The 20,528-nt window shown below is 47.7% G+C and overlaps 2 protein-coding genes and 1 long non-coding RNA gene across 3 annotated transcripts in view; 1 reads left to right on the forward strand and 2 right to left on the reverse strand.

Moving 5' to 3' along the window:
• Positions 1 to 10,833, reverse strand: part of LOC149362382 (uncharacterized) — a 14,197-nt gene extending 3,364 nt beyond the window's left edge. Inside the window, exons 1-3 of the mRNA XM_089568284.1 lie at positions 10,625 to 10,833; positions 10,462 to 10,561; positions 368 to 554 (exon numbers count right to left, since the gene is read on the reverse strand). Of these exons, the coding sequence (XP_089424410.1) occupies positions 368 to 554; positions 10,462 to 10,561; positions 10,625 to 10,833 (496 nt within the window). The remainder of the gene's footprint in view (positions 1 to 367; positions 555 to 10,461; positions 10,562 to 10,624) is intronic.
• On the forward strand, positions 5,471 to 8,595 carry LOC149362383 (uncharacterized). The gene is made up of 2 exons (XR_016288498.1): positions 5,471 to 5,695; positions 8,425 to 8,595. It is a non-coding gene; the product is annotated as an uncharacterized LOC149362383 (long non-coding RNA).
• A 5,590-nt stretch (positions 10,834 to 16,423) lies between the features above and the next one.
• On the reverse strand, positions 16,424 to 18,143 carry LOC149362384 (lewis-type alpha-(1,3)-fucosyltransferase-like). The gene has a single exon (XM_089568285.1). It carries the CDS (start codon positions 18,141 to 18,143, stop codon positions 16,557 to 16,559), a length of 1,587 nt encoding a protein of 528 aa, XP_089424411.1. The 3' UTR covers positions 16,424 to 16,556.
• Between the last annotated feature and the right edge of the window lie 2,385 nt (positions 18,144 to 20,528).

The raw sequence follows: 20,528 nt of genomic DNA on the forward strand, positions 1-20,528 counted from the left end.
GAAGACCGGGGTTCGATTCCCGAGCTCGACCAATTTCTTACTCGGTTTTATTTATTTATATGGCCTGACTGGAAAAGTTAAGTGGGCTAATTGGGTAATTATTCAATTAATTAAGCTCAGTCCCACTTGGAGCATCACTATATGATCCCTTCAATTGGTTGCATGGTTACTAGCCAAAGTACAATTGGCCCCGTTTGAAATTGGCGCACTGTGACGTCACGACCGTTTCGACCAACTGAAAAGCGTGACATTTCTGTCGACAACTGCTGCTTACAACGATGAGACATTAAAGGCTTTCGCCTTAATATACATCAATTACGGAAGCTTGATAGCACTAGTAATTGGTTATGCACAGGGTTGAACTTACGCGACAAGCCACTAGTCCCGGGCTGTTCCCCAACGGAAGTGCGCTGGGATATGGACTGCCGTCTAGACGGAGTGCCGTCTAGAGGCTGCGGGCTCGCAGTCATGGGCTGCACCTCAGCAGGAGATGAAGCCGGTTGGGGACTTGACGTGACCCCGTCCATTGGCTGCGTAGTGGAAGGACCGCTATCCTGAATGCACAAGATGACCACAATGAATGCCAGTATTGTGATTTCGCTCCCAACATGAATGATCTCAACTAGTCACATGAGTGTTGCAGCAAAGCTAAAAAAATTCAGGGGGCACTTTGACTGTCTAAAGTGGGTAGAGGCGGAAGCGTTTTCCGCACCACCTTCGCTGTTTCTGTGGCATTGGTGGCGTCACATATATTTGAGTACTAATTGCTAAGTGATGGCAAATCACTAATTAATTTTTAATTACTGATTAATCCCTGAATACTAATTAACTGCTAATTAATGACGCTTAAGCTTCGCCTTTAGGAGTGGAACGCGACGGCGCGTTGTAGCGCTGCCAGGGACTCCACGGAACGCCACCATCCGTTCGGCGCGATGCCTTGCCCTTTGTACGCAACGCTTTTTGAGGAAAGGAAATGGCGCAGTAATTCTCTGTCATCTCGGTGGACACCGGAACCGCACCGTAGAGAAAGGGAGGTGGAGTGAAAGTAGATAGATAAAGAGGGGCCGTAATGAAGAAAATGAAAATTGTATTTGAGGAAAGGAAATTACGCAGTAACTGTCTCACATATCTCGGTGGACACCCGTCAAAATTCAGGGGGGCACTTTTTTTACCTAAAGTGTGGTCACTGATGTGTGGTTAAGATGTTAAGCTTCGCCCCTAAGAGTGGAACGCGACAGCGTCTTGCAACGCTGCCAAGGAGTCCATAGAACGCCATCGCCCATTCGGTTCTACCCCTTGCTCGTCGGTAAATTGGTTTTTGAGGAAAGGAAATGTATCTGTCTCTCATTTGTCGGTGGACACCTAAACCTCGCCGGAGGGGAATGGAGGAGGATGAGAGTAAGTGAAGACACCGTATTCACTAGACGCGCCTTTGTTCATTCCAAACCATCGAGCTGGCATGGCGGAGTGGATAGCGTGCTCGTCTCTCACGCCAAAGACCGGGGTTCGATTCCTGAGCTCGACCAATTTCTTAATCGCTTTCATTTATTTATATGGCCTGACTAGTAAAGCTAATTAGGCTAATTGAGTAATTAAGCAATTAACTAAGCTCAGTCCCACTTACTTGGAGCATCACTATAAGATCCCTCCAATTGGTTGTATGGTTACTAGCCAAAGTGCAATTGGCCCCGTTTGAAATTCGCGCACTGTGACGTCACGACCGTTTCCACCAATTGAAAAGCGTGACATTTTTTGTCGACAACTGCTGCTTACAACGATGAGACATTAAAGGCTTCCGCCTTAATAACAATAGCAAGCGAAACAAAGATCACACACGTATGTAGCAAATTATTAAGGCGGAAGCCTTTAATGCCTCGTCGTTGTAAGCAGGAGTTGTCGACAGAAAATGTCACGCTTTTCAATTGGTCGAAATGCTCGTGACGTCACAGTGCGCGAATTTTAAATCGGGCCAATTGTACTTTGGCTAGTAGCCATGCAACCAATCAAAGGGATCGTATAGTGATGCTCTAAGTAAGTGGGACTGAGTTTAGTTAATTGCTTAATTAATCAAGTACCCTAATTAAGATAGAGGAGAATGAAGAGGTCAGAAGAAAGAGGAAAAGAAAAGAAAAGAAGGACGCGCGTCGCAGCGACAACAGCGTCCGCGGAAGCAGACGCTGCTGAAAAAACAGATAAGTACGAAGCCGCGTTCGCTCCACCACCACGCACTTCCCCACTCAGTTCGACGTTGCTCGTTTCATATACACCATTTTACGAGGAGCGGGCAGGAGAGGGAGAAATACTCTCAAACACGTGCGCTGCGCGACACCCCACTGTTGCCGTCCTCCCCTGGGCTGATAATCCGGCGCGCGGAGCAAAGTCCGCGGCTGCTTAGCTACCGGTCAAGCGCGTGTTTGCGTCTGTACAACAAAAGCAGCAATGTTGTACGAAACACCAACGTCTTCTAGACATCATTGTTTTATTGTCGGTTGCGGAAATAGTCGACGAAAGTAGAAAAAAAAAACAAAGTAGAAAAGTATTTACGTGCACCATGTTATGTGAAGGTCTCAGCACGTCTGCGGTATCCATTTCTTCACCGCTTTTCCGCCGGTCCCGAGTTGCATTGGCAGTGGGCGTAGTTGAACAAAAAATACTTGCGCCAACAAAAAGCTTAAACGTTAGCGCACTTTGTGAACGAAATGCAGACAGAAACAAACCCACTGCCTGTGCCTAATATCGGGCGCGGAACGAAGCGCAGCGCCTGGGTTACCAAACTATAATCTGTGCATAATTTTAAGAGATCAAGTATTTGGACGGCCTTGGCAAAGTTCTTTTAATTCAGCACTGATGTGAAGGTCTCAGCACGTCTGCGGTATCCATTTCTTCACCGCTTTTCCTTGGCAAAGTTCTTTTAATTCAGCAGTGCACTATGTTAGGACTTCACAAATTTGGCCACTTCGTTTCGCCGCCCCACATGATCGTCAATATCGGGAGGGTGTGGGGATCGCCACCTGAAAAAAATAAACATGTCGTTAGTGCAAAAATACTAATTTAATTTGCACAGCATGGCATGAATAGAAGCGGCGACATGAACTTTTACCGAACTGGAAAGTGAGGAAAAATGCAGCCATGGCAACGTAAGATGAAAAAATACACGGCATGCACAGGACGGTAAACTCTGCCACGCATTGTAATAAATTATTCGACTGAAATCGCATCGAATGCACTGTAAAAAAAATCCACACTATGCATAACCGTGCCAGAGATACAACAAATGCAGCGACTTGGGCAGTTCCCCGACCCGATTGAGATTGGAATTCTCAACACAGGTGCGGCGATTCTGCCTGTCAGTGTAAGTGGTAATAGCGTTCCATTAGCGTACCAACCTATTAGATCGTGTAACCGCACATTTTCTGGTATTTGTGCACCAGTGAGTACTGGCGGGAGCGGAGAAGGCGAGAATGTGAATTGCTTTCAGTCAACTGGCTTGTATCGCTCGTAGTACGAACAGCCCTACGCAAGCGGCAGGAGGGGCCGAATTTCAATTTCATCGCGCGTATCTCCGCAAACAAACATTCTAATCATCAGGAGTGGATTCGTTTCGGTCATGCCCTTATAAAAATGGTCTATAGACTTTCTATAGACTTTTTATAGACTCTATAGCCATCCTATAGACTTTTCCTTTTGTCTATAGAGAGTCTATAGAAAATCTATGGACTAAAGTCTATAGCTGCTTCAATTTTCTTTTGTCTATAGACGGTCTATAGACTCTCTATAGACTAAGGTCTATAGCCGCTTCAATTTCCTTTCGTCTATAGACTGTCTATAGACCCTCTATAGACTAAGGTCTATAGCCGCTTCAATTTCCTTTCGTCCATAGACTGTCTATAGACCCTCTATAGACTAAGGTCTATAGCTGCCTCAATTTCCTTTTGTCTATAGGCTGCCTATAGACTGTCTATAGACTAAGGTCTATAGCTGCCTCAATTTCCTTTTGTCTATAGACTATCTATAGACACTTTATAGACTAAAGTCTATAGCTGGTTCAATTTCCTTTTGTCTATAGACGGTCTATAGACTCTCTATAGACTGAAGTCTATAACTACCTCCATTTCCTTTCGTCTATAGACGGTCTATAGACTCGCTATAGCCTAAGGTCTACAGCCGCCTCAATTTCCATTTGTCTATAGACTGTCTATAGACTAAAGTCTATAATTGCTTCAATTTCCTTTCGTCTATAGACAGTCTATAGACTCGCTATAGACTAAGGTCTATAGCTGCCTCAATTTCCTTTTGTCTATAGACTATCTATAGACTAAAGTCTAAAACTGCTTCAATTTCCTTTCGTCTATAGACGGTCTATAGACTCTCTATAGACCAAGGTCTATAGATGCCTCAATTTCTTTTCGTCTATAGACGGTCTATAGACTCTATATAGACTACGGTCTATAGCTGCTTCAATTTCCTTTCGTCTATAGACGGTCTATAGACTCTCTATAGACTACAGTCTACAACTACCTCAATTTCCTTTCGTCTATAGACTGTACACTATAGATATCCTACTGCCTATAGACCAGTCTATAACAATCGTAATTTTATCTAACTATGTTCGATACACTGACTTTCGGCTAAGTCCAGAACAATGTCAATTTATTTTTGCACTGCATGTTGAGGGGATGCATCTAGTGACCGCAACTATGTCGGGAGTCCCCCACCTCCTTCGTTATTACGGAAATTAAAAAGTATTGCGTAAGGCCATTACAACACCCTCCTGTATATTGTTTTCAGGAGCATTGACAAGCTCCTTTTCGTTATACCATGACGTATATTGTCAATACAATTAAATGTTTAATGCTAACAAGTAAGCCGAGGAAAGGCAGCCGTCAAACTGTACTACATCGAACGAATACGCTGTCCCTTAAAGGAATCGCTCTACACAATTCCATTCCATCTTTCGATCGTTACTGTCCAACGCGCTGAAATCAGAAACATTTCATCAACGGTTCTACATTTCTCTTTTAAACGTCCTGAAAATAAAGGGGGAAATACGGGTGTGAGAATTCAAGGAAGCGCCCATCCCTTAGAAACATCTTAGATTAATCTCAAAGAGCCTGGTCCTCTATGCGATTAACATCTGCCATTTCTACCTACGCAGTTTGTATTCACGTGAATAAGTGCTGCGACGCAACAATCACAAAGTCAGTATTTTTTCGTTCCTACCCTTAGACCTGTTTCTTCGGAGCCGATGACTCGCTGATGTGGCGCATATCAGTTTTCTAAACACGAACACACGCAAAAAAGACGTTATGCTATGCAACCTTATAATTATTATTTGAGAATTGTACCACATACTATTCGGTGGGAGATGCGGCGCGTATACCGACAAGAAGTTAGATTTCGGTTCTGTTTTCACGAAAACAATAAGATTTTTAGAGGGTAAGCGAAGAATTTAAGCTTATAAACCAATTTCCTTCTGTGGTCTTGTATATCAGATCAAGCTGCACACGGCAAGAGTGCGAGTGATAAAGATACGACCGTGAAATGGGTTTCTGTTTCACGTTTTACCCATTTTACCGCGAGACGGCGGAAAATCATTCGGGCTGCAAACAACCCTGTGCGTGGCTGCATCAATGGCGTTGGCGTGTTGTTCGCGGATTACGTTTTCTTCAAAATCCAGCTTCATCGTCCGCTTACGGTAAGTCTACACGTTTATATTTTATTAATTTGGTCTCCTAAACCACTCTAAGCAGAGCTGTGTGTGCAGAACAGATTATGTACGCAGTTACAAACGTCCTATCTTCGTTTCTAAGGCGGAAGCCATCGGGTTCTCGACTAATGCCGCTTATCTCTGTCCCGCTGTCTTTACTAACGCGCGGAAAGGCAGTCTGTGCGATGCCCTTGATGGTAAGCCGCTCTTCGCGAGCTCTCTACTAGATTGTTCGTGTTTCAAGGTAGATGCGCGGCCAGAATGTCGTTTAGCCTGTGAATAACGGCCGAAATCGAACTGTGTGTTAGTTAGCGCCGTGTGAGCTCAATTTACTTTGCACCTCCGAAAACGTACTTGCATACAGTCTCGTTCAGTGGTGGATTACATTTATTTTCTTATCTTTGTGTTATCGCCTGTCTGGACCATGGAGTGTTGTTCTTTTTGAGGTGTGCATTGCTTGCTACGTATGGACGCTCGCTCGGTGCGCGTCGTGGACGCCGACGTTTCAGCAAGGTGTCTTGTAACGCTATAGATTGGAGCGCGAGACGTTTGTCAAAGTTGTATTCAAGCGGCGCTGGAGGAATGCTTGTAGTGTGATGGGTGAATAAAATTCGTTGCCGGCGCGAATGGCCGGCGTGCTCAAACACCGCGAAGAACCCACGAGCTCCATCCCATCTCCCCTTCGTTGCACACGTATGGATTCGTCCGTGTCTGTCATCAGAGCCGTTGGCCGCCGCCGCTGGCTTGCGGGCACTTCATTTTGAAAGCTGGGTAAAGGTCGGCTCGACAAGAGGTGGCTTACATTTCGTTCCGAGTGGTTCCTTCATGAATCCCGCTCACGCGTGCACAGATTTCTAGAATACCATTTGCGCGAGAGGCCAAGTATGTGTTTCTGATTTCAGACAGCTACGTTACGAAAGCGCCGATGTGACTCGCCGCTTATTTGCGCCTAAAATTAAATTAAGCTCTCGTGTTATTATAGCTGCGCCTGTTGAAGGCGTTAATTGTTTCATTGAAATACTTCCTACTTTGAGCACGTTCAATGCTTTCGCTGATTTTTCTAACAGCGTTGGGTTAGGCTGCCTCCATGCAAGAAACACCTCTTTACTGCGCTGTTGGAGCTGCACTTGAAGGAAAAACTAAGTGTATTTCAGACGGTATTTTGTCGTGACAGTAATTTGCTGTTTCAACCTCGCCACTGCTTTTGAAACGGCGCAGCTGCAGCCTCTGTGTGCTGTATTAGTTTTCTGAATAATGAGCGCGGCATGGAAGCGCTGCAACCCGCTTGTTTCTAAGAGCGCGCGCAGATGTACGAGTATGCTGTTCCGTCTTCGTGCTTCAAGTTATAGGCGCAAATCTGTGGTGAACTGGTTGCTTCTGCCTGCTGGTTTTGTATAGCTTGTGCCCGTTTGAGTATCGGCTTACGTACACTCGGCCAAATCTTTAACTGGCTTAGGTGTTGCATCGCTAAATGCACCTTGTAAAAAGATGCCTTTTGGCTACACTGCTGGCATATTCATGTTGTAATTTGACGCGTGAGATGGCATTTCATAGTTTCTGTTTGTTAATATAATGTTTGAGTGGAGTAGTTGCATGTTTAGATCAAAGTTATCAGAAATATTCATCGTCTGCCGCTACGAAGAGCCGAAACAAGCGGAATACGCAGCAATGGTTCTGGTAGCGCATTTGCACTAATCTGGGTAAACGATTTGTCCGCCATGAAAGGAGTGGTACTTTACCCAGAGGATGAGGCCATATGGACCAGATCCATTGCTGCGTATGCCGCTTGTTTCAGCTGTTCGTAGTGGCAGACGAATGGTACTGATAACTTTGATCTAAACAAGCAAGTACTGCACAACATTATATGAACAAAAAGGAACCACGAAATGACATTTCCCTCGTTAAATTACAGCATGAATACGCCAGCAGTGTAGCCGAAAGGCACCTTTTTTACAAGGTGCATTTAGCGATGCAACACCCGAGCCAGTTAAAAATTTGGCCGGGTGTGCCAGGCTTAATTCACGCAGGGTATTCTGAAGCGCTTCTTCTGTAGCGGTTATAAGAATAAATGCTGCAATATTCTCCTTTTTGGATCCGTCTGTAAGGTGCCCTGAATCTGTATTTTATGGAGGTGACATTCTTAACAGCTCCTTGCGAGTCAATGCAGATATGTGGCACAATTGTTGGAAGTCTTCTGTTACAAATAGTGTAAAAGGATTGCCATAAAGAGATCAGTATTGGCTGTAACGGTATTGCCATACAGAAATCAATATCAGTACTGGATTCAGAGTAGAGTGTCCAGGGATTAGGGGTCTTTGATACAATGTTTTATGACGACACTTATAATCTGTCGTGTATTTACTGAAATGATTGAGCCGGCGTGATAGCTCAGTGGCTATCATGTTCGTATGGCGACCTGAAAGATGCAGGTTCGATTCCGGCCTAGGCGGTCGCATTTTAATAGAGGCAAAATGCTAAAAGCCTGTGTACTATGCACAGGTGACCGAAATTATTCCCCAGCTTTTCACTTCATTGTCTCGTAGCCTGTGTCGCCTTGGGTCTTTGAACCCCATAAAACCAAACCAAAAGATCAAGATTGCCTTTCTAGAATGGCATAGCCAGGATATGCCTTGCATTGTAAAGCACATGTGTCGAGATGGAATGGGAATTTTTTTTTCAGTTCCTCTTATATTATTTTTTTCCTTTGTGCTGTACAGGTGAACATGCCCGGATGATTTACTGCAGACAACATGCCACAAGAATGCTTCTGAGGAAACTAGCCGGACTGTTACTTGCAACTTTTATGTTACTGTGGTGCATTCTTATGGTGCATGTATTGCATATTCCCAGCCTGGATAGCTTGGAAATAAACTAAATTTGTAAGTATATTGATTGTTTCATGTGTGAACTCTGTCTGGTGACCTTTTTCAATGATTGTGGATAGTCTATAGGCAGTCTATAGATAATGGTCTACCAATAGTTTAGTAGACAGAGGTCTATAGACTGTCTATAGACAAAGGTCTATAGCACTGCCAGGCCACACACCTATGGAATGTCTATAGACAGTCTATAGACATATGTCTACTGGATCAGTAGACTTTTGTCTGTAGACTGTCTATTGACAGTAATCTACAGGATGTCTATGGCCATAAGTCTATAGGTCGTCTATAGTCCGTCTATAGACAAGTGTCTATAGACGGTCTATAGACAGCTCTATAGGAAATCTATAACCATAAGTCTATAGATCGTCTATAGACTGTCTATAGACATGTGTCTATAGACTTCCTATAGACCTATAGACTTTCAGTAGACATTTGTCTATAGACTGTCTATAGACAAAAGTCTACTAAAAGTGTATGGCCATAAATCTATAGACTGTCTATAGACCAGTCTAAAGGATTTGTCTATAGACAGTCTATAGACTTCATAGACTAAAGTCTATAGACAGTCTATGGACTGTCTATAGAAATTTTTATAAGGGTGTACTCGTTGTTTCCAAAATGTTCAGTTTGTAAACGGGGTACTCTATCGCAAGCTCAGCATCTAAACTGTCACACTCGCCGTGTCCAAGCAGGCAGCGAAAGCGTTCATAAAAAACTGTGCTCCACGAAAAACTAGATATTCATTGCTCTCCGCGACCTTGTGTTTCAACACATTTTGCTTTCGTTTTTTCTAACATGCAACACCGTGCCGCATTCGCCCTACAGGCAACCGGCGACAAAAAAGCACGCGTGAACTGCGAGCATGGCACTCACCGATGATGATCGTTCGCTGCGTCGAGGAATGGTCGCTTGCTCCCAGTTGGTTATTGCAGGAGATAATGGCATAGCACACACGAGGATGGACACGAGGCGAACGCCCACCCAAAATTTCTAGGCTTGGCAGGAATAAAACGGGCCAATGACACTTTCAGAGATCGCACGCTGCTTCGTTTGCAGCCCACCGGCTGCACATTATCAGTCCAAGATGGCGTCGGCGGTAGGCGGCGCTCGAGTAAAACAAACATGGCGGCGCCCAGGTATCGAAACTAAAATCATGTATACGTTGTGTCGAACATCCTAGACAGTTCCAACATTTGACAGGTGAATGACAGAACAAGATGGATAGAAATACAATAAAATAAATATGATATAGCCTAATTAACCTTTATAGTTAGACCGCATAAATCAATAAAACCGAGAACGAAATTGGTCGAATTGGGGAATCGAACCAGGGTCTCCGGAGTGCGATACGAGCACGCTAGCCACTCCGTAATGCCAGCTGAATGGTTTTGGAATGAACAAAGGCGCGTCTAGCTAATACGGCGTCTTCGTTCACTCCCATCTTCCCCCTTTCCCTTACGGCGAGGTGCAGGTGTCCACCCAGATATGCGAGAGAGATACATTTCCTTTCCTCAAAAAATAAATTTACCGTCCAGCAAGGCGTACAGCCGAATTGGCGATGGCGTTCTGTGGACTCCCTGGCAGCGTTGCAAGACGCTGTCGCGTTCCACTCTTACAGGCGAAGCTTAACATGTTAACCACACATCAGTAACACACGCAGACAGCCAATGGACGCGTCATTCGCTGGCAGCACTTGAATCATCATTCACAACCACATTCGTGGCAGAATGCTGTACTCAGGCTTCCGCCTTGCACCACTTTAGTCGCCAAAGTGACTCCTACTTTTTTTATGTCATAAACACTGGGCGAGGCGAAATCAGCAACTCAAATAAATCGAAACATGCAGGAAAATGCAGTTTTTGTCAAACATACCTCTTCAAAAAATCCGCCGCACACACCAACGGCGCTTGAGCGGCCGACGAGGGCGAGGATGCGGCCCCGTAGCCCCGACAAGCGGCCGCCGCCAGTGCCCCTATGAGTAAACAAGCCGATCGTTACGCAACAGCAGAGGCACATCCTCGATCATAGAGCTTACCTGTGTTCAGCGGCCACGACGGCTGCGTCGTTTCGGGAGTTGTAGACTTCCTTCTTCCAGAAGTTCCGCCACTGCTCCACGGTTTTCTCCGCGGGCCCCTCAGCATTCAAAGTTGCGCCGAGCTCTCGCCACAACCGCGCCTTGCTTGCTTTCGTTATTTCTAACGTTAGAACGGATGATCCCTTCACCAAGCAAGGGTTCCGCTCCATGAATTCGACTAGCATAAGGCGCTACTGTGGCGAAACGTGGGGACCCGCGGGAGACCGATTCGGGAGCATAGCGGTATTTGCGCGGGAATCAGAATAATTCCGCGCGAAAAGCAGACGGCGGCGCACTGCGTGCATGCGACACCATCTAGCGGCCAAAACAGTCAACGTGAGCCAACAAAACGTTGCAACAATTGTTAACTAAGATTGTTCATACATATTACAACTTTTTATTTAATAATATGTGTTAGTATAGAGTTCACGTATTTAATTCGCACTTGACACAACTTATTAACTAGTATATATCCCACGAAGAAGCTAAACAGTCGTGACGTGAACTTCCGCAAGCTGGCGCGCTCGCCGATTGGCCGGTGCCTTTCTCCTCTTCCTCCCGACTCGCCTACTCCGCCTTTCCTACGTCACTTTGACGTCACCCTCGAAAAGAACGGTTCTCAAAAGGAACCGCCGCTGGATCTGGCCCCTGACTTTCCTTTGTTTGTGTCGGCGCCCCGTAACACCCCCGCTTAGGCCTAATTCTCACAGGCTTTTTTTAGCGTGGTTCTCGCAATGTGTTGCAGCAGATTATGTGTTGCATGAACATGGAACTGTGATTGAACATAGTGTCAACGCTGAGCTCTTGATTGAGCTCATGAGGCCACATCTTTCCTCAGCCATATTTAAAATCCAAGAGGGATCCTGAAAAGCTCTTTGCCAAGGTTAGCAAAAGCGCACGAGAGACCGGTATTCCATCACTTGTCACCGCACCGCAAAAATTGTTAAGCGAACTTCATCAACACCGAAGATATCGCCGATTAAAAATGATATTCCTCCTCTCCCCCACATACTACCCTCAACTAACACGCGGGGCTCGCTCCGAAAAAAAAGAGAAAAGACGGGCTGATGCTCCGCCCATGCATACGTCAAGCAATGGCGCTCTGCTTGTTCACTTCCGGTAGTCGCAGACACATGTGCGAAAAGTGAGTGCGATTCACTGCGGTGCGCTGTTGCGAACGGCGTCGCAACGTCCGATCGCAGCTCGTCGCCTGCGTGCAACTTGCTAGATGTCAACGACGAGCTACGCGCTGCTAACGACGGGAAGCGGGAGCCAAAGCGAGCGCGGAGAGCGGCAGCGTCGTGATGACGTACAGCGCGCTCCTCAGGACGCTCGGGGCCGAGCCACGCCGGGCCGGCCTGCCAGCCTTGATGCCGGCCGCCGGCGACTGAAAAACGCGCTACTATCGTTTGTTCACGTTTATAGCTAGCCCTGGGATAGATGCATGCCCGAGCTCATCGTAAAAGTGATGAATGCGATACTAGCAAGTTTCTTCCCATAGTCGCTTCGGTGCTGCTGCGGCGCTTCGCCTGCCGCCTGCTAGCTCCGTTGCTGAAGGCGTCGTGGAAATCGAATATATCTTCTATTATGGGACGAGTTCGCAGTAAAGCGATATGAAGAGTAGGCCTTTTGCTATAGCGTAGGCGACTTCCGAAGCGCCGTCAGCGATGCAAAACCACTTAGGCCTAGCGACGATTAGGGCAGCCTAGGACCAGAGCGCAGTTCGTCGCCCGGCGTTGCCGCAGTCGGTGTCGTTGCCGAAAGATCCACATTTGAACCGGCATGTTGCCGTTGCTCGAATCTAGGAAGCATCATCTCTGGTAGAATGGCTGTTTTCTATTTCCTTGTGCGAACGTCAAGTACGCCGCATGCCGGCCGGCCGACCAGCCTGGATCACGTCCGCCGGCGTGATAAAAAAATGAGCTAAAGAGTGTTCTTGACGTAAATAATAAATCCTGGGAGAAGAAATGTGAAAAATGTGTCATTTTTGAGGATCGCTGACCAATACTGAGCTGCTGGTAAAGGTAACAACTGTGATACGAGCAAATTTCTGGCCAAAACCGCCTTGCAGCTGCCGCCTGCTCGACGTTGTCTGGCGCCCGCTAGCTCCGCCGCTGAAAACGCCACGAAAATTGGCCATACTATTATTCTCTTGCGAAATGATGCTGCTGACTATAAAGCGATGTGTAGAGTAGGCCTTTTATTATAGCGCAGGCGACTTCCGAAGCGCCGGCCGCTGCGGCTTCGACGCGCGACGACCACGGCAGCCAGGCAGCAGCAGAGCTCGTCGCTCGGAGAGCCCGCGAGCGCTGCCGTTGCCGAAAGCTCCCAACATAAGCAGGCATGCTTTGTCGCTGCTCGAGTATAGCTGGCAGTCTTTCTGATGACGATCGGTGCGTCGCGCCGGCCAAGTTTTCGCACATGTATCTCCTGCTTGCTGCTCGAACGGCATGGATCCGGAGCTCGAACCGCGGCTGCGTGCAGCCACCGCTCAGATGGGCTTCGAGCCTTTCAATACACGCCATACCGAGACCCACAGGGCGACGACAGCAGCGAATCGTCGGCGCAGCTAGGAAACTCGCAAAGGCGGGCGCAAAGATTGGACGAGAACACGTGCTTTTGTGAGCAGACGGATTTTCTTCTGCACCGGAAGTACTACATTAATTTCAAGAAATGCGCTGGATTCTTACCTCTGTATACGTGTGTTTTAAAAAATAATAAGCAATCAATAAAATAGTATTTCAAGGAGCATCAGTGCTCAGTTTTAAATTAATTATTGCAAAAATTGCGCGTGACTTCATTGGGCAGAGCCAATGATAAGGGTCGCCCAGTCCGTGGCCAAGGCTGCCCAGTTTACGTCATCTAGTAGGGGCAGCTAAAAACGCGCGGTGAGGTGCCGCCCTAATCGGCTGTGAGCGGCAAGTTTGAAAAATTGTTTGTAAATTATTGGTTCCACGCGGAGCTTTCTGAATCAGACTAGAATACTCGCGGAGACTACCTCTACAGAGTTGTTGCAATAAAATATGATTGAAGAAACCATTTCAGGGTCCCTTTAATGAAGTGAATATGAAAGCAAACACTGCCATTCCAAACTACCATCAGGTGTATTATCATATTTTCCGCTCTGGTTTTGGGTCAAATATAGCGTGGTGCATGACCGTGAAAATTACCCCGCGTCTCCTTTTCAGTTTTGAACTACTCATTATAATGTTACATTCCTTTATCTACGAACATGGCCAACGAAACGAGCTCGTACAGCAAAAGGAGACAAGCAGACGACTCCTGCCGCGTACGCAGCCGCTGGGCAAGCAGACGGCGGAAAGAATGCGTGTAGCAGGGTCACATTAGAGCAGCGCAGTTTCCCAAGTTGGGTTGCCGGCGGGCCGCACAGCTACTGCCCGTTTCCGCTGCTGTCACTGCTGTAAGAATAAGCCTAAATGAGGATAAATAAACATGACGCCATATTTGGGCTCCATCTCTGTGGGTAGTAAAAAATTTACTCCCTTTTAACTCCAAAATAACTCCCTTATATAAGGGAGTAAATAAAAAACACCGTACATATGGAGTAAAAAACTCCTTTTGGGTGTTCGTTAGACGACAAGCCATTTACTCCCTTTTGGGTGTTTTTTTGCTAACAGTGTACAAGCCACACCCTTGGTCTAAAATTAAGAAAACTGAAGTAACGTTCAGCAGTCTCGGAAGGTTTGTTTATGGTTTACGGGGGTTTGAAGTCCCAAAGCTGCTCAGGCTATGAGGGACGCCTAGTGAAGGGCTCCGCAAATTTGGACCAACTGGGGCTCGTTATCTTGCACTGACATCGCACAGTGCACGGGCCTCTGGAACTCCGCCAATATCGAAATTCGACCGCCGTGGCCGGGATCGAACGCGATTCTTTCAAGCCAGCAGCCGAGCACCATAACCACTGAGCCACCGCGGCGGCTTCGTCTCGGAAGGGAACTGCAGTTTACGATAGGAAGAGAGGTGCTTGAAATGGTAAAAGAAAACATGCACTGAGGGCAGGCAGTGACTGCAAATCGGGGTCCTGAGAGTAAAATAGCTAGAAGAATAAGAATGGGATGGAAGGCATTTGGCAATTTCTTTCAGGCCATGAATGGCAGATTACTTAAAACCCTAAAGAGAAACATTGGCAGCGGACATTTAAGCTCCGCCTTAACGGTATGACGCGATGGCGTGACAGGTTAATCCCCATATATGCAGAAGGTCATTACCTACTTTGCATTCATAGATACCTTGGGGTCCTCACTCGCCTCCTAGCGCAGTGTTGCAGCGGTTAAGCGATGCGCCACTGCTCATGAAAGGCAGGTGCTTCCAGAGGTGGGCCTTGTGCGCCCTCGGTTGCTCTTCCCAAATGACCAATCATTAATCAAACTTCCACCTGCAACGTTGGACAGTTAGCTCACTATTCGGTCGGCAGTTTGTGGCGCCGCACAGTCAGGTGACCTAGGTGGCCCACTTGCCTCCTTGGTTGCTCTCTGGGGACCACCTGCCAAAGTCATGCTCGTGATTTTTCGCCCACAATGCCGCCACTGGGTTTCCTAGACAACGGCGCCTTTAACGCTATCTCGTTAAAAACTATATAATAGCTGTCTATCTTATAGGTACTTACCTACGGGGCAGGAACGTGAATGCTAACGATAAGGGTTCAACTTAAAATTAGTGGATAGCGCAACGGGCTATGGAAAGGAACATGAAAGGTTTAACGTCAAGAGAAAGGAAGTTAGCAGAGTGGATCAGGGAATAAATGCAAGTTTATGACATCTTAGTCGAAATCAAGGCGATGAATCATGAGTACTCATTCTGTCGGGAATAGCCCCGGCCACGGTCGGCCTCGTGGGCAGTTTTGGACTGCGGCTACGAAGAAGAAGCGTTGGCCTTCTTTTTCATATGGTGAAGAAGAAGAAGAACCTTCGTCTTAACCATAGAGTTAATATAACCAACTCTAGAGGGAAAGCTGGCCATTGAGCCCATGCATACCAGTGGGCAACGCATGAACGCCGCCATGATCCAGCGGTTTGTGTATGTTGCCAGCTGTTTAGACACTCTAAATCTGGACAAAGAATGGAGTTGTAACCTGGCAACGTAGACCGTGGGAAGATGGCGGTATGCAGAGTAGCTATCGACTACGCTAAACTGCTGTAAACAACGGAAAAATCGCCGCGTTTAGAATTTCCAATTGTATGCAGTGTCGCATACCGACTGCAGTTTCATGTAGGTGGCTAGTGTGTACTGAATTGTTATTTGAAGGCAAGTACCGCGTAAGGCAAGTCGCGAGTAAAGAAAATTATCAGAGTGATGTCACCAGAGCGCTGAAAACCGCACTTCGCGGCTGGCGCTAGAGCTCGCGCTTCGCGGCTGGGTTATCGGTGCGTTCGTAACTGCAGTGCCGAGCGTTGCGATCTGCCGACCGAAGCCAATTTCGACTGCACGTTCTCGTATCGTCAGAGACACTCCCTCAACACACTGCTGAACGCACGCGATCAACTCCGAAGGTACTGCTTACCCGAGCCAGTGCCGTATTGTCACATGAACGCACTTTTGCGCAAGGTGGATGACGAAACCTGCGGCTGACAGTGGCACCCTTACGAATGGTCGAGAGCGGGCAAGTTTGTGCAGGGGGAAAATAATTAAACGATATTTGGCTGCAGGTAAAAAGTTTTATTTGCTTCTTAGTACACGGCATATTTCGCACTAAAACTTCTGAGCACAGAACAGTACCCACATGGTAAAATGCATGAGTAATGATAACATGGGTGCCGCACATGTGAAGAATACTAAAACGGCATGGTCATTCGCACAGCTTGCCGTGCTGCGTGGCTTAGTAGTTCAAGTCGGCGGCCAGCAGGCATGAGACTTGCGGTCCGGTAGAGCTCGTTCAGACCTCCTGGATAAATGCCGAGTCCAACCCGTAGAGCGGCTCACGAAAGCACGATAAGAATCGGGTCCACCACGCCAGAACGTTGGTGTGTGGCCGCTGTCGCATGGGGTTTTCCCACATCGCGTGGCACAGAGCGCACAAGTCTGAGCCCGGGGGAATCACCGAGCAGCGCTTCTTCCAATCCAAAAACTCCCGGTATCTGTCCGGATTATCCAGCAAGCTTCGCAGGTACTTGGCCAGTTCACCCTTACCCTGCAGCTCTGTCGATATGATGACTGAACTTTCCGGCACGTTCAGAGATTCATTGGCCGGCATCAGGACTACTGGAACCAAGTCGTACTTGAAGGCCTCATAGATCACCTCGTACACGGTCTGGAAGCACTCGGGAAAGACACTGACCACAATAAAATGATAGCGCTTGGCAACGTAGCGGACACACTCATTTGGAGTCGCGCAAAAGGTTGCCCCGCAATTCGAAAGCAGGCGCAGGCGTACGGTGCCGCCAGGCTTGTCAGACTCGTCTTTACCTGGGCGCGGAGTTGCGATTCCTTTGTGGTAGCGATTCTCCTCGCAATGATCAAGGATCCAGGCAACGTCTCCCTTCGGCGGTAGGGAGATAGCGTTATCTTGTCGACCAAGAGGTTTGGCTTGCGGCTTCTCTCCTGAATCTTTGCAGCGAAACGTGCCGTGAGGGATCACGACATCCGCGTCTTCCCTTTTGGCCATGGTCCAATTAAACAAGTGCGCCACGGCAGGCAATTGGAGGGACGGGTGATCGGCGGCGGCGCCCTGACCCAGCCACGGCCTGCGCTCTTTGGGCCAGAAGACCCACAACTGGTCCACTGCGCGCCAGGGAGGAGTGTCATGAATGTCCAGGTACTCTGGGTAGATCACGACGGCGTCGCTCCTAATGAGGCGGCGGCGGTTGGTGGTAACTTCGCACTCATCTGGATCACGGCTGCCCTCGACCTTGCACACAGTGCGATTGATCACGGAGTGGTCGTCATCGGCAGTGACATTAGTATGCAACAGTGGCTTTCCTGGTTCGGGGTTCCACAGGAGCAGGCGCGGAAGGCCGTTGTCTTGCAGGCGCTCACGCCAGGGAAGCCACGACGGTGGGGGCGACGGCGTAACCGGCGCCGGCTTGGAGCGCAGGGATACGGTGATTATAAGGGCTAGAATGGCCACGGCGACGGCGCAGGTCAATCCTACTAGCAGGCAGCAGCGGCTTTTCCTGTTCTTGCAGCATTTGGCAATGCGGCGCGTAGAACCGTACGGCAAGAAATCATCGGAGCTCTGCGATTGTTCGGAAGGTGCGCGGTCTAGCGGGCGCTCGTCGTCCACAGGAACGGGTCCTTGGGAGTGGGAACCCGCCGCGGCAGTTTCCTGCTCTTCAGCGCGAGCGGGCTGCTGGGGCTCGGAACGTCGTCGAATGTCAGGCAGGGGCTCGAACACCACCTGTTCATCACCTTCGTCTTCGGGGCGTGCGGTCAGTTCCAACTGCTCAGCGGACAAGTGGCCCGGGCTTCGAGTACGCCTGAAGAACACTCGTTGGGTGGCACTCCGCGGAGGCTGGTCTGCCATTGTGCCACTGCGAAGTTTATGGAGAGTAAGCTACGTTAACAGTGCGGGCGACGCCCAACAAAGAACAAGATAAATCCTTAATTGTAAGAAAACACTGAAAAATGTCGAAAAGCAAGAATAGACGGTTGCGCTGCATGTTAGGAACCACTGACAGTTCACGTGGCCATTAGCTGAAGTATGAAGCACAAGACATTCCACCCTTGACTTCTCACACAAGGCTGCCTAATGACATTTTCATTGCCCAAATAACGCGACGCAATGTGTTTCGCGTAGCAGCTGCTCAGCTCTTACCGGACAAAAGCTAAAGCAAGCTTCGCCAGCTTCCGCAAAATTTTAGTCATAGCATACTTTTTTTCTGGAAAAATAGACAACTACCCCCTTCCTGCACTGCACTCCCTTAGTTTCACTAGCACCGTAATCGAGTAAATTAAGCAAGTCCGAAATCAGCCTACCTTTCGTTCTCGAAGACTCGAACACCGTCAAAGGACGAGGGTGGTGCCTGCAGCAGCGCAAGCAGGCGAATGCACTCTGGCGCTCGGGACCCCCTCTTTTTACTGCATGCTGCGTACGAAAATCACGATGTGTGGCAGGTGCGGCTAGCCGATGCTGATAAGGCATTGGACAATCCGCTGCCACGTGCCAATATACACAAGAGGCTGGCTTATCGCTTTTAAAGAAAGCGTAGCGACGATGCAGGAAAAAGCGAGATAAAGTAAGGCACTCTGTTTACCGAATCAGCTCTTTCACTTCAAAGGCTCCAACTGTACCACTACTGTAAGCATTCAGCATGCCTTAGTTGGTGATTGCAGCGGCAAGTATTTTTTTAATAAAAGACGGATAGCAACAATTAATGAGATAAGAGACGGCCAGTGGGCGCGTAATGAAGTTGCGGTGCTCTTCCGCGCGTTCCTCAAAGCAGTTCTATTCCAAATTCACCCCTCCCCCTCTTGACTAGCTAAGTGACTTCTGTTGTTGCGTCATGATTCCCGAACAGAGAAATTTTCTTCGCACCCTCGACTGCCTGATGACTCAAAGAAACGATAGACAGCATTTTGAACACTATGTACCTTATCTCATGGCCTGCTTCACGAGTCGCAGCTTTCAGGACTCGTCTAATGTAAAACATCGCGTGGTTAAGCAAGAAATTCATGCCGGAATCCCTCGAATAAGTCTGTTGCCACATTACGTAGCCATGCGATCAGAAAAAAAGATGAGGTAAGGATTGTGACGATGTAGGTCCAGGAACGCAGGCAGAATACACGAAACTTTAAGCGGGTATTGTTTTCTTTTAATCGTTTTAGTGACGCCAGCGCGATAGCATGATTCCTGAAGAATTACTATTCACCCAGCTGTGTGACAGTTTTACAGCAAACATAAAGAATCAGCTATAGAAGGTTCTTAACATGCTAAATATAGAATGTCGGCGCCGTACAGAAGGCACCACTAAAACCACCGCTCGGCACTTTATGACACGGCGCTCAAATTTAATTGTAACCAGGAATTTAGGTTCAGCGCTGTTATACCGCCGGAACTCGTCACCCGGCCCTCCAAGAAAAAAAAAAACACCTGATGTGGGACGCTTCGTTTGCCAACTTCTAGACGAACTTTTAATGAGGCCCACACCAAAGCCACATGCATTCTGTTGATGTGTTGGACGCTGAAACAGGGAACGCTGCCCGCAGTTGTAGAGAAGATTGGCAAATGTTCCCGCATTAACGTTGCCACTGCCACACTGCCCACAGGTAAGGGTAACATCCAGTTAAACCCATAAGAATTTTGCCTCAAGGAAAAGTTCGACTTTTGATAGATAACCTGAATGCGTACGTTCCGCGCACTGTTGATATCGGCGCTTCCTGTACGCGTTAGTACCAAGGCCTCCAAGGCATGGTGTTTCACTTGACCCCATTGGAGCGACAAAAAAAAAAAAACTTGCTTGTAATACAGCCTGAACGGACCACCGTATTCACGCTGCCAGATGGGCATGAGCCTTTAGTTTATTTTTCTTCGTATGTATAAGAGGCTACATGGAGACGCACTGTCAGTGTCGATTGAAACGCGAACAGTAGAACTGCAATGCGAAAACAAGGATGCAGAAGTGATAGCTGCTCGAGGAAATATAAAAGGGAGCTTGACGGCTAGCTGACGGGAAAAAAATGATACTTCTGAAGAAAACGCGCGAAATTAACTTTCAATGTGCGATTATACCGATATGCAGTCGTCACTTCGATATTTTTCAGCGGACGGTATTATTTTTCATATATTTTGACCGCACTCCAAGCCGGCTTGTAAAACGCGAGAAGAAGAATGTGACGTCACAAATCCTTATCGGACAGGTAGCCGGCTGCAGTATTTGAAGCGCGCCTTTGTGCAGCAGTGTGACATAAA

Source organism: Amblyomma mixtum, chromosome 2 (genome assembly GCF_055824585.1).
Source record: "Amblyomma mixtum isolate Tamu chromosome 2, ASM5582458v1, whole genome shotgun sequence".
Lineage (NCBI taxonomy): Eukaryota > Metazoa > Arthropoda > Arachnida > Ixodida > Ixodidae > Amblyomma > Amblyomma mixtum.